The sequence below is a fragment of the Engraulis encrasicolus genome, chromosome 1 (genome assembly GCF_034702125.1).
Source record: "Engraulis encrasicolus isolate BLACKSEA-1 chromosome 1, IST_EnEncr_1.0, whole genome shotgun sequence".
NCBI lineage: Eukaryota > Metazoa > Chordata > Actinopteri > Clupeiformes > Engraulidae > Engraulis > Engraulis encrasicolus.
Genome location: NC_085857.1, coordinates 48,976,829 through 48,989,683, shown reverse-complemented (window position 1 = coordinate 48,989,683; position 12,855 = coordinate 48,976,829). Strand labels below are relative to the sequence as shown.

Here is a 12,855-nt window from a genome sequence, read left to right as displayed (position 1 = left end):
AAAATCAGGGTCTGGTGCATCTCTAGCCTAGGCTTTTCAGTCAGTCTTTCACAACCTCAATCACTGCATGGAGTGAAAGCCCTTTGGAAGCGGCCGTTGCAGGCAGTGTGGCAATAAGCCAATGAGTCTAAAAAATAGTTTGAGCCAACGTAATAAAAAGGGCCCACATGTGCGAGTAGACTATGTGTTTCAACCCTTTTGTAAGGATGCGGTATCCGGTTCCGGATCCGGCAGGATCTTAAAGGGACACTGTGCGGGATTTTCACCAGTTTGTAATTGAAATTTAAGATACCCATTAATAAATACAGTATTTTTAAACCCATTTCACATCTGTCCCGAAATCTAAGTATTTTGTTGAACCGAAATATAGCCATTTCTACCTACATAAAAAAGGGGATCTTCTCCTGTGCGGCATCCATCTTGAACTACGGTCCGTCTGAAGGACAAACAGTATTACAGCCACGCCTTTTCGCCGTTTTCATAAATCCGACCGCGGCCATGACCCTGACACACAGCAGCAGCAGCAGCATTGGATTCAGTACTCTACGCTCTGTACGGATTGTAGCAACTTTGAACATAGACAACAAAATGCAAGACCACACATATTCCAAGCTGAATGAGCAAGCAACTCCCTCAACTAAGAGGAAAAGAAGAAGGACTCTCGACACGGACAGAAGTCGAAGTAGTAACAAAAAAAGAGTGAACATCGGAGCTTCGTTCCAAAGGTGGAAACATTTGATGCAGCAGAGGGGGATAACAAGGAATGCTGAATTTGCAGCGCTGCTTCTAGACAAGTAGGTTTACTTTACATGATTTGTACGGTGTATCAACCTTGAATTCAATGTTCAAATATTTGATCAATGCATGACCGTGTAATAATTACTAGCACTAGCTCTACCTGCAAGCGGACGGTGTAACTGGGCTAGGCTAGGCTAGGTTACGATGAAGAAATAGCCAGCTGATTTGGCCATCACGCGCACTAATGTTTGTGATATTGGTCTCCTTCCGTCATGTATCTTACAATCTCAGTGTAACTGAAATGCTGGTTTTGTTTAGAGTCATATGGGCCATTATAGATAGTTTTTAATTCTGCTTCATAGTCACGCAGTATCGTTTGGTGTAATAGGCAACCACTTGAGATGAAATGCAAGTAGCTTGCCTTAGCGAATCTGAAAGAATAGAAAACGGTGGTTACTGCTCAGATCATCCCTTTTGCTACACACGAATTGTGTTGGCATACGATAGGGAATGCATTTCACAATGACATTTTGGAAATGTGTCTAAAGACATTTTTCTTTTTCTGTCGAAGTTATGAGAGATGGCTGGCAACCATTGATTCAACTCCCATGAAAGAGTCTCACTCTCTACCTGAAGTGCGCCAGTATCCGCAAGTGTCAAGCATCTCAAGCGGAGCCGAGCAGCAGTGAGTTATCAAAACACACCCTATCTATGCTGTGTTCTCTATCTCTAAAGTGTAAGATAACATAGGCCTAATGACTGTCCTTATGTATCGTACAGGGACGAACGCTTGACGGCGATTGCTGAGGCAGAAGAGATGGCAAGTCTTGAGCAAAGGTATGTCGCGATAAATTTGATGATAAAATTGGCTTCATTATTAGTCTCCTATTCTCCATTTATGTCAAAATAGATATTTACTATATAATCACAAGTATTTTTTTGTTTGTTTTTTTGAAAGCTTGCTTGACATGAGCTTTGCAGAGTCTGAGCTGGATGAGGATGCCCACAATGACCCCATGAACAGCATGTGAGTGACACTATCGATATATTGGTCCAGTGTATTGCTGCTTGTTCATTGACAATTTCTCAGTGAAGCCATGAGGTTACAAACAAATGCTTTCCACCATCACAGAATTGACTGGACAGACGAGGGCCCTGAAAGTGATGGCGGAGAAAGGGATGACAGTTCAGATGAAGAGTATCTTCCTCCTATATCTATACGGTGAGTCTGTAATGAATTTACTTTGAGTTTGTGACATGCTGTTTTGTGTTTACAGTACATATGAATTATGTATTGTGGTAGACTACAGCTGGATAAATAAGGAGTAATGGTGTGGGAGGTATGTAAAACGCTGTAGGTACATTATGTGGGTGAGTGTCATGCAATGTGGGATGCTCACAATGTAAAAACAGCTAGCTTCCTTCATTATTTAGTCAGCTAGCACCCTTGGGCATTTAAAAGTGTGAATGTGAATAGGTGACCGGCAGGAGGGGGCACACCCATGAAAGGGGGGTAAGTTGTATTATTCAGATTCAGAGACGTACAAGTATGTGTGCGACATGATTCAACAAAAAACAAATTCTGTACTAGATTGATGGACTGCCTTGGTGTAAAAATGAATATCCCCATGAGACTTTAGTGACTCTAATCTTAAACTCTCCAATGTTCTTCCTACATAGACTGGGTGGTGCACTGAAAGGAGGTCTCTCTATAGATCATCTCCCCATTGTTGGCCTGGATGAGACTGTTCATGATCTGCCCGAGGATGAGGATTGTCCGGATGACCCATTGCCCAGTGCTGAAGTGGTGGATTTCCCATGCCCAGAGCAGGTTCACTCTGAGGAAGATGTCATTGGTGTCCGTGCTGCTGTGACCTATGAGAACTCCCTCAAGCAGCTTGTAGAGTTCTTAGTCCTGCCGGTGGACAGATGCACCCATGTTCTTCCTTACGGTGAAGTGTGCAATAGCGGTGCTCCGTTTCGCACAAGTATCTCCTTCAAGGGCACAGCAATGGCTGTTGAATGGGTAAGCTTTGACCAATGATTGTCATGTAAGGATTGCAGTGATTGACACACGCAGCTGCATGTGGCACTCTATATTAAATTACCTTTCTTGCTTTTAGGTGTGTGCCAATGGACATCGTTTGTGGAATTGGAGTTCCCAACCAATTATGAAGTTTGCAATGCTGGCCGGGGATTTTCTTCTTGCCACCAACATTTTGCTGTCCGGGAACAATTATTCCAAAGTGGCACTCCTGTTTAAATTCATGAACATCGGCATGGTGAATCCCAACACATACTTCAAAATCCAGGATGCGTACTGTGTTGGTGCTGTGAAAGATTTTTGGGAAGAGAGGAGGTCTGAGAACATCAGTCACCTACAAGGGAAAGATGTAGTTCTTTTAGGTATGTGATTTTATGTGCCAATTTATTTTTCTTTGATCTTTGAAATTGTGGCATTTCAACAGTCATGATTGTTGTGTAGGTTGTTCGGTATCAGACATTAACCACACAATAGTATATGGAACAGAGGTGCTTTATCTCATAACTTCACTTCATGAATCACATTACATTTCTTCATCATGCCTATTTATAGTGAGCGTCCCACTAGCGCCCCTCAGTGTCCTGGATTCCTAATAACACATTAAACTGAGTATATGCATTAAACACATTGCATAAGGACACAACATCTTCCCTGTTTGAACAAAAGATACATCTCAGTACCTAGGTGAACCAGACAGTAGGCCTATATTAGTAAAAGTAACAGTAGCACTTCAAACAAAACATTATTGTAAGTATTGTAAGCAACATTTCCTATCATCATTTCATAACAAAATCTTTGCTAGGTGCTAGGTGCTAGGTGCATTCCTAATCCTGACAGGTCTGGGCTGGCTATCGGTGTCAGAGTCGGCCATTTGGTCATTCCCTGTATCGGTACAGTCCATTGCCCTATCAGAATCCTCATTTGCGCTCAAGTCGGGAAGTACAGACAGATGTGAGGAGTTCCAGGTTCTTCCATCATCCAACAGATATGTATCCAGTCCTTTCTTTCTCACGACAGTTCTTGGTTTAGAAAACTTCAGTTCTCCTTTCTTCACTTTCCATGGTTTTCTCACCCTTACTTTGTCACCGGGCTGGAAGTTGGACGACTTGGCATGTCTTTGTTGGTCGGTGTACGCTTTCATTTTCTGTTGTTTACGCTCTACTCTTTCTCGCACAGCTTTCTGGTCTGTTGGTGGGACAGGCATGTCGATCACCTGTAGCTTTGTTCTCATTCGTCGGCCATGGAGCAGTTCTGAAGGGGATACTCCAGTGGTGGAATGAGGAGTCGCTCTGTAGTCCCTCAGGTAAGTTCTAAGGAACGACTTCCATGGTTCTCCTTGGATGGATGCAGTCTACAAGCAGTCCTTAACGCATCTGTTGAACCTTTCAACTTCTCCATTCGCTCTTGGGTAGTACACTGAAGATCTCAGGTGTTGTATTCCACTCTCTTTGAGAAAGTCAGCAAACTCAGCAGAGAGAAATTGAGGACCATTGTCACTTATCAGCGTCTTTGGATTTCCTTCTCGGGAGAAAATGGTAGTCAAGAACTGTATTATGGTAGCTGTGTCAACACGTGGAGCGAACGCTACTTCAGGCCATTTACTAAAGTAGTCTACCATTGATATGGCAAACCTACAGTCAGGCGGAGCTTTCTCAAACGGGCCTATGATGTCCACGGACACCTTCTCCCAAGCAGCAGATGGTAGTGGGACTGGTTGGAGTGGAGCATCATGGGTGGTGGTTGTTTTGTCATTCTCTCGGCAGGTTTGGCAGTCTTTAATGTAAGTTTCTATCTGAAAGTCCATTTTTGGCCACCAGTACAACACCCTGAGGCGCTGTTTGGTGCGCACAATACCCTGGTGGGTTTCATGGGCTAGAACAATGAGTCTTTTCTGCAGTGACTCGGGTACGATCAGTCTGTAAGACCCTCTGACGATGCATTCATTCATGACAGCAAGCTCATGGCGGATGTCAAAGTATGGCTGTATGTCAGGATCGAGTGTAGACTTCCGCGACGGCCAGCCTTTCTGTATCTGTGCACGGAGTTTCGTGAGGACTGGGCAGTCATTGCATTGTGAGCGAAAATCTTCCTCAGACACAGCACTCACGTCAGTGAGTATGGCAGCCACTGACTCGATCTCTTCTGCGTATGCAGTGTCAGTTTCAGGCAGCGGAAGTCTCGACAGGCAGTCGGCAACAGGGTTCAGCGTCCCTTTCCTGTATTGAACGTCGTAGTCGAACTCCAGGAGACGAGCAGACCATCGGGCAATGCGGAGACCAGCACGGTTATTGCCTTTGGTAGTCAGCAGCGTGGTAAGTGCTTGGTGATCAGTGCGTAGCAGGAATCTTCGTCCCCACAGCCATGTCCGCCATTTCTCAGCAGCCCAGACGCAGGCTAGCGCTTCCTTCTCGACAATAGAGTATTTCCGCTCTGCATCAGAAAGACTGCGAGATGCAAAAGCAACAGTCTGCTCTGCACCATTACTGTCCAACTGAGTCAAGACTGCACCTATTCCATAATCTGAGGCGTCTGTTGAGACAATGGTTGACTTACTGGGGTCAAACATCACCAGCGCAGTGCTATGCACGATCAGCTGCTTGACTTTCTCGAATGCTGCTTGAGCTGGCTTGCTCCAGTGGAATGAGACATTTTTCCGAAGAAGAGCTCTCATGGGCTCAACGACAGTTGCGTAATTTGGCACAAACTTGCTGTACCATGCACTCAGGCCAAGAAAAGAGCGCAAGGTTGCAGGATCGGAAGGAGACGGTGCATTCAGGATAGCAGCAACGTGAGAGTCATCTGGCAGCAGACCATCTGGTCCAATCTTTTGGCCAAGGAAGCTCAGAGTGGTTTGACGGAGTTGGCATTTGTCAACATTGAGTTTCAGTCCAGCATCGTTGATTTTGCGCAACACCGCACTCAGGTTGGCATTATGCTCTGCCTCTGATGATCCGTACGTGATGACATCATCAAGGTAGCATTGCACCCCCTTCATGACACTGAGAATCTGCATCATCATCTTTTGGAAAGCTGCTGGGGCTGAACACAGTCCATAGGGAACCCGGCGGTACTGGTACAGTCCTTCATGTGTAATGAAAGCAGTGAGCCCCCTACTTTCTTCATGCAGCGGAAGTTGATGATAAGCAGATTTCAAATCCAAAGTTGAGAACATAACCGCGCCACGCAGTTCTGACAGAATGTCCTCGATCAGTGGCAGTGGATGGCTATCCATGATCACCGTCTTGTTGACTTCTCTCAGGTCAACACACATGCGTATGCCACTAGTTTTCTTTTTGGTGACCACGATTGGTGAGACCCATTCAGACGCATCGATTTTCTCAATTATGCCGTTTTTTTCCAGGTCCTTGAGTTCCTCGGAGACAGCATCGCGAACTGAGAGAGGTAAGTGTCGGAGATTCTGTCGCACTGGCTTTGCATCAGGCCGGAGCTTCACTTTGTGCACAAAGTTCCTTGCACATCCGAATGTGGCAGGTGACTCACCGTCATTCTCATGGCGAGTAGGTGGAGCTTTGGTTGGGTGGAGCGTTGCACAGATTTCCGACGCCTGTGTCAGTAACTGTCCCCCTTTAATTTGCAGCTGGAGAGCAGTCACCAGGTCCATGCCCAGTATAGGTGTCCCTGACTTGACTATGTAAAAGTCAGTGGAGGCAGTGCTGTCACTGTGTGTAACATCAGCTCTAAGACACCCTAACACATTCAATTTTTCCTTAGAATATGTCACAAGTTGCACTGTAGGACTATGCAGTTTAACTGAGCTGAAATTAGCATTGTAAACACTCTCAGGTAGTATAGAAACACCAGACCCTGTATCAACTAGCAACTTCACATCACATGCATCAGTAGTATTTGGCACAGTAATATTCACAGGGCACATTAGTTTAGTTGCATCAGCAGTGAAATTATTTTCAACACTCAAAACAAACATTTCAGGCACAGTCACTTCATTAACTGGCTTTTGGGAGGATTTGCATACCCTTGAAAAGTGTCCCACTTTTCCACACGAGTTGCATTTTGAGTCTTTTGCAGGGCACGACTTGTCATTTGCTTTGTGCTCAGCAGCACCACAGCGGTAGCATGACGTAGCTCCATCAGTTTTACGAGCAGGTTTTTGTTTCGGGTTACGTGCCTTCTTTTGCACGTGCACGGCAGCAACGGGCTTTGTATCAGTCACAGAAATAGTCTTTGCATCGGCTATTGCAGCTTCAGTACGCCTGGCAACATCCAGAGTTTTATCCAGTTTCAAATCTTCCTCCATTAGAAGTCTTTCACGGATGCGCGCACTGTTTGTTTTCTCCACAATTTGATCCCTAAGCATTTCGTCCTCCATTGCCCCAAAATCAAATTTTTTCACGAGCTCACGCAATGCTGCGATGTAATGGTCAATTGACTCTCCGACAGCTTGTGCTCTTTGCCTAAAACGGTATCTTTCGGCAACAATGTTCAATTTCGGACTGAAGTGCTTCTCCAAAGCCGCAACGGAGCCATCGTAATCATCATTTTCGAGTGGTAAGGTACTGTAGATTCGGTTACCTTCTGTTCCCAAGCAGTGAATCAGCAGGGCTCTCTTCCTCTCGGCGGGAAAGGCGCTTCCCCCGATAGCAAGCAGGTAGTTATCGAACAGCTTTTTCCAAGTTGCAAATGGAATTTTCGGTTCGCCTGGGCAGTCCAGGAATGCAGCAGGAGGTTGTAAGGATAGTAGAGCCATTTCAGTAGTTTCTCTCCTTCTCTCGTCGCCACTTTGTTGTGTAGGTTGTTCGGTATCAGACATTAACCACACAATAGTATATGGAACAGAGGTGCTTTATCTCATAACTTCACTTCATGAATCACATTACATTTCTTCATCATGCCTATTTATAGTGAGCGTCCCACTAGCGCCCCTCAGTGTCCTGGATTCCTAATAACACATTAAACTGAGTATATGCATTAAACACATTGCATAAGGACACAACAGTCATGATCAAATATTGCACTCTTCATCGTGTGTGTGTGTGGCAGTGTAAGATCTCTGTCTGCCAAGGGCATAATGTAGCCCATGTGTTTTAAATGTTTAACATGCTTTTAGATAACATATTGTACTGTAGATCTAACTATGCTATTTGGCACATTGATTTTTTTTATCTGGCATTAATACATGTTACTCTGTTCTTGACTATTACTATGCATTGGTGGCTATGTACATGTTCATGGCCAGAATCATGGTCTGTGACCTACATTACAAGTGTGCGTGTTGTATTGTTGTTTTTCACAGGGGACGGGAGGAACGACTCACCAGGACACTGCGCACAGTTCTGCAGTTATACCACCATGGAGCTCGAATCCAAAAAAATACTCCACGTTGCCACCATTGACAAGCGCCAGACGTCATGGAACTCCAACATCATGGAGAGAGAGGCCTTCATCCAAACCGTGGACAAGCTCTCCAAAGAAATCCGGGTGGTTGAGATCTGCACAGACGCTCATGTACAAATCGCTGCCCTTCTAAGTAAGTTGCCCTCAGTTAACATACAGGACAAAATAGCTGACTAATAATGTAAATAATGGCTGTTTTAATAACATGCTTGGATTTCACTTCACAGACCCTGACAAAGGCAGATACAAGGACCTTGCAATATTCCACAGCCTAGACATGTGGCATGGTGCCAAAAGCCTGTCAAAAAAGATTTCTGCTGTAAGTATCGTGTATGGTCTCAACTCTCTGTAGGTATAAAAAAGTGGCTGTTGTTGTCCAGCTCTGGTAAAATGTATTGGTCAACATTCATGTGTTCATTGGAATGCATTTGTTGTGGTTCCTTTATCTCTCAGGCAGCAAAAGGAAAAGGACATTCCGTGCTATTGAACTGGCTGAAGGACATCGTCAACCATTTCTGGTGGTGTTGCAAGATGGCCAGCACAATTGAGCATTTTCTTGTGAGGACATACTTCTATTGCAATTACACATGTGGTAATGAAGTTATACTGTATATCTTACATATGTTGCCATCTAATTCTCTTGCGTTGTGTTTTATTCTGGACAGGGCCTTTGGGTTGGTCTTCTGAACCACGTTTGTGACATCCACTCATGGACTACAGGTAGCTGTCAACATGGTCACCTTGAAGCCCTTGAGGGAAAGCAGTGGCTTGAGAGAGACTCCGATGCCCACAAGACCCTGTATCGAATCCTCTGGAATAAACGCTGGCAGAAAGATGTGCATAAGTACCTGCGCTTCAGGTAAAATATAGACGTGTGTGTGTGTGTGTGTGTGTGTGTGTGTGAAATCTCTGCCAAGGGCATAATGTACTGGTAGCCTATATTTGTAACATGTTTACCATGCTTTTTAATAATGTGCATGTCCTGTGTATTGTACTGTGGATCTACCTATGTCATTTGGCACCTTGATTTTATCTGGGATTAATAAATGTTACTCTGCTCTTGACTAATACTATGCTTTGGAATATAGACATATGGACATTTTCCAAGGTTTTACAGAACTATTGGCCTTGTGATTTTGTGACTTCACTCATGGGTACTTTTCTCATGGGTACTTTTCATTTTCATACAGATCCACAGCACACCTTGAGTCATTCCAGAATCACATCCTGATGTATGTCAGCAAGCGCCATGCCTTCAGCTACCATGTCTACGAAGCAAGGGTTCTATTGGCAGCACTGGACTACAATTTCCATCGCAACAGACCAGCCAGAAGGAATGCAGACGGCAATCAAATGTATGAATAGACATTTGAATTACTTTTTACTTGACTGAAAAATATACCAACCTCCTTCCTTTCACAAAGAAATGCTATTCATATCAGTTCTGCTGTCCATCCCATTGTCAAAAATTGCTGACCAGTAAATGTTCATTATTTTTTTTCATTATTATTTTTATGTTTCCTTCAGGTTCAGACGGAAATTCAACAAGAACGCCAGAAGATACAGTCTGTATGCATTGAAAACGCCGAAGGACTATGGCTACATTCCTGAGTTGCAGACACAAATCATCAGAACAAGACTGGCAAGTGATGGTGGAATGCCGCATACCAGGACCATGAGGGATGACGACCCCAGAAGAATAGGTCTTGTGCCGGCCATTCCTGCCCCATCGATAGCTGAACTTCTACGCACTCAAATCTCAAGAGGTTTAGGTAAATAGAAAAGTGAAAAGCACCTCATTCAGAATGTTGTTTATGGTCCATTAGATGCTCAGTCAACAGACAAATGACTTGTCAATACATATACCATCCTCCTTTTTGTGCCACGTCTGCCATGTTCCTGATTGCCTGCTGATTACATTAGCAGAACAAAAGACCACCATGTCTCCTGCTGATGAACCCCTCCCAAAGTTTCACCTACATTGTCTCCCTTCCTGGGGGTTGGGGAAGTGTTAACGACCCTCTAAGCCCTCAGGGAGGGGGTTTTCAAACTTGACCAGTTCACTGAGGTGAAGCAGACATGAGATTAAGATATCTGTGTTATAGAAATGCTGCATGTTTACTTTGTCATGTTTGGTGTTATTTTTAGGCCCTGCACAGATAAAAGCAGCAGCTCCAATGGGCCCTTCTGCCACCACTTTTGGTCGCGAAAGGAAACCTTTTAACACCATATATGTTTCCTGGCTCTAAACATTATATCTACTTAGTATACAATGATTCACATATGTTGTGTTCCCCTTGCTGCGCACAACTCATCTTGATTGTTGGAAACCGCTGTCGGTCAAAAAAGGAAAAGCTCACGTGGTTGGCAACCACTCTTGCTCCTCCTCACAGTGTTTATTAAAACAAAAACCCATGTATACTCTGACCCACCAATCTGAATCTGGTCAAAACGATAGGCATGCAGACACTGGAACGAACAACAGTAAGAACAAACAAGTTACTTGTATGCACTTGTCTAATTGTGCTTCACTTCTTTTACAGAGCCTGCTGACAATACAGATGCTGACCCCTGATGATGACCATGCAAGCCACAATCCCCGTTAACTCTTGGACCGGCACAGTCTAAATGGCACACAGCGTGGTGTTGGATTGTTGTAAATAAAATGTAACAATGTAAATATGAATAAATTTGATTTGTTTGCATCTGTTTGCTCTTTTTATTGTACAGTATTTACACTTGGGCCTACACTGGTAATTGTTAGGTAATTTCTTACACCCTTATTCCCATGTCATAAGGCAAGACAGAAAACAGTCTGTGGTGTTCAAATATTTTTAATAAAAACTATTGTATATACATGCTGTGCAGAAAAATAGAAAATGGTTAAAAATAGGTTAAAAAAAAAGGATCTGGCCAAACACAATAAAAAATTACAGTCCTGGAGTGTAGCCTCTGTACTGTCCATGAGGATCTGGAAAGGTCTCCCTGATCTTGAATACACAACAGCTTGGGATAACCTTTCGGTTTCCTCCACCCAGTGATCCATACTGCCAAAATATATAATGTCTGTACGCAGCATACCGGAACTCCCTGTTGTCATCGCCTGGCTCCCTTAGCTGACCCAAGACAGTAATCTCCTCCCTGTATTGGCGGTGAATACGCAGGTAGCCAGCATCCAAGCAGTAGTGTTTGAAGTGGCGTAGCAAGCTTATACAGTTTTCTGGAACTTGGCCACAGCATTTATTTTCCAGAATTGATGGCATCTGAACACAGTTGTCACATATACACCATCGCAGGACAGGGGGTTCAGCAGGTCTTGGAGGAGGAACACGCAGATGTTGAAAGTCCAACAACACATCATAGAGCACTCCTGGTTGCTTAATCAGCATCTGACGTGTGAGTTGCACATGGTCTTCTAGGCTCATGCCCTCTATAATGCGCTGGAAAGACACAATACACAGTGTAAGTTGAATGTAGACAGAAAACAAAGTTTTGTTCATACTGAAGGTATGCAATGGGAGTTTTTCATTCATTGTTAACCTGGAAAAACAGTCCTTGTTTACATGTACATATTTGTTCATATGCATTGCCTCTGCATGAAATCAATGGTAAGGGGGTGAGCATAATTGTCTTGATAAATGGTAACAGGGTGAGCACAATTGTCTTGTGTAAATCCACATATTATCATTCTTAGTAAGACATATGACAGTTTCTCAAGGACACAACCAGGGCCCATCACCAGCCAAAATGACCAGTAGATGTTTTACATTTATTAGCCAAACAAACTGACTGATGGGAGAAACTAGCAAGTAACATCTTTTCTACCAGCCAAACTGAATTTTACCCAGCATTTGGTTATTGTTAATATTGAGCCCTTGTTACAACACACACACAGGTCTGGACTGAAGAGAATGGCTGGAGTAAACTAGCCAAAGGCACTGTTCAGTGGACATGATTGGAGTTTATCTATGATGAACATGAATTCTACTATTTAGCCAAAGAATACTTACATCGATTTCCTCTTCCCTCTCACGTTGCTGTTCCGCAATCCTCTCCTCGTCCTCTCGTGCCAAAGCCAGTTTTCTCGACGCTCGACTTCGCCTCCTTCCCGTTGGTGCGCGAGTGCTGGGTCCGGCAGCAGCAGCAGCACCTTGGCCAGATGACCCTTCCTCTTCTTGCTGTAGCACGGCGCCCCGTCCTCTCCCTCTCCCTCTCGCTCCTCTTCCTCCTCTTCCTCGTCGCCCACGATCTCCCCCTGCCTGTTCTGGTTCAGGTTCCCAATCTGATGATTGGATGAACGATTCCTCTTCTATTGATTGCAGAGTGCTTCTACCTCTGCTTCTGCCACTTTGCCGACGACCCCGACGTCCTTTCCCACGTAGAACTGACTGTACTGGGGAGTCATCTGATGATGATGTCCGCTGACTCTGTGTGTGGCAAAATCGGACGTCATTCATAGCCAAACTAACTTTGCCGGATATGTAATAACAAACCCATTATTATCGGTATCATCTGCACGAGCAAACGGCACACAAATATAGCACAAGTTGATGTGATAAAGTTTAGGAAGTAACGGTGCATAAAACTGACCTGATTTGTTGTTGAAGTGGAGCTTCCAGACATCTTTGCAGTGCGACTTGTAGAAGTAGGTATGCTACTGCTAGCACCACTGACCGAAGCAAAGACAGCTATCAGGTTTC

At 44.3% G+C, this 12,855-nt stretch overlaps 2 protein-coding genes across 2 annotated transcripts; one reads left to right on the top strand and one right to left on the bottom strand.

Annotated features, from left to right (window-relative positions):
• The first annotated feature begins 355 nt into the window (after window positions 1-355).
• Window positions 356-10,922, top strand: LOC134438802 (uncharacterized). The gene is made up of 14 exons (XM_063188502.1): window positions 356-794; window positions 1,310-1,423; window positions 1,519-1,575; window positions 1,697-1,765; window positions 1,871-1,960; window positions 2,419-2,764; window positions 2,862-3,144; window positions 8,055-8,288; window positions 8,383-8,474; window positions 8,609-8,713; window positions 8,821-9,014; window positions 9,346-9,510; window positions 9,683-9,927; window positions 10,699-10,922. Exons 1-14 carry the CDS (start codon window positions 499-501, stop codon window positions 10,728-10,730), a joined length of 2,322 nt encoding a protein of 773 aa, XP_063044572.1. The 5' UTR covers window positions 356-498; the 3' UTR covers window positions 10,731-10,922.
• A 151-nt stretch (window positions 10,923-11,073) lies between these two features.
• Window positions 11,074-12,612, bottom strand: LOC134457922 (uncharacterized). The gene is made up of 2 exons (XM_063209949.1): window positions 12,166-12,612; window positions 11,074-11,595 (listed from the first exon to the last, which is right to left on the bottom strand). The coding sequence occupies exons 1-2, from the start codon at window positions 12,610-12,612 to the stop codon at window positions 11,086-11,088; spliced, it is 957 nt and encodes a 318-aa protein (XP_063066019.1). The 3' UTR covers window positions 11,074-11,085.
• Between the last annotated feature and the right edge of the window lie 243 nt (window positions 12,613-12,855).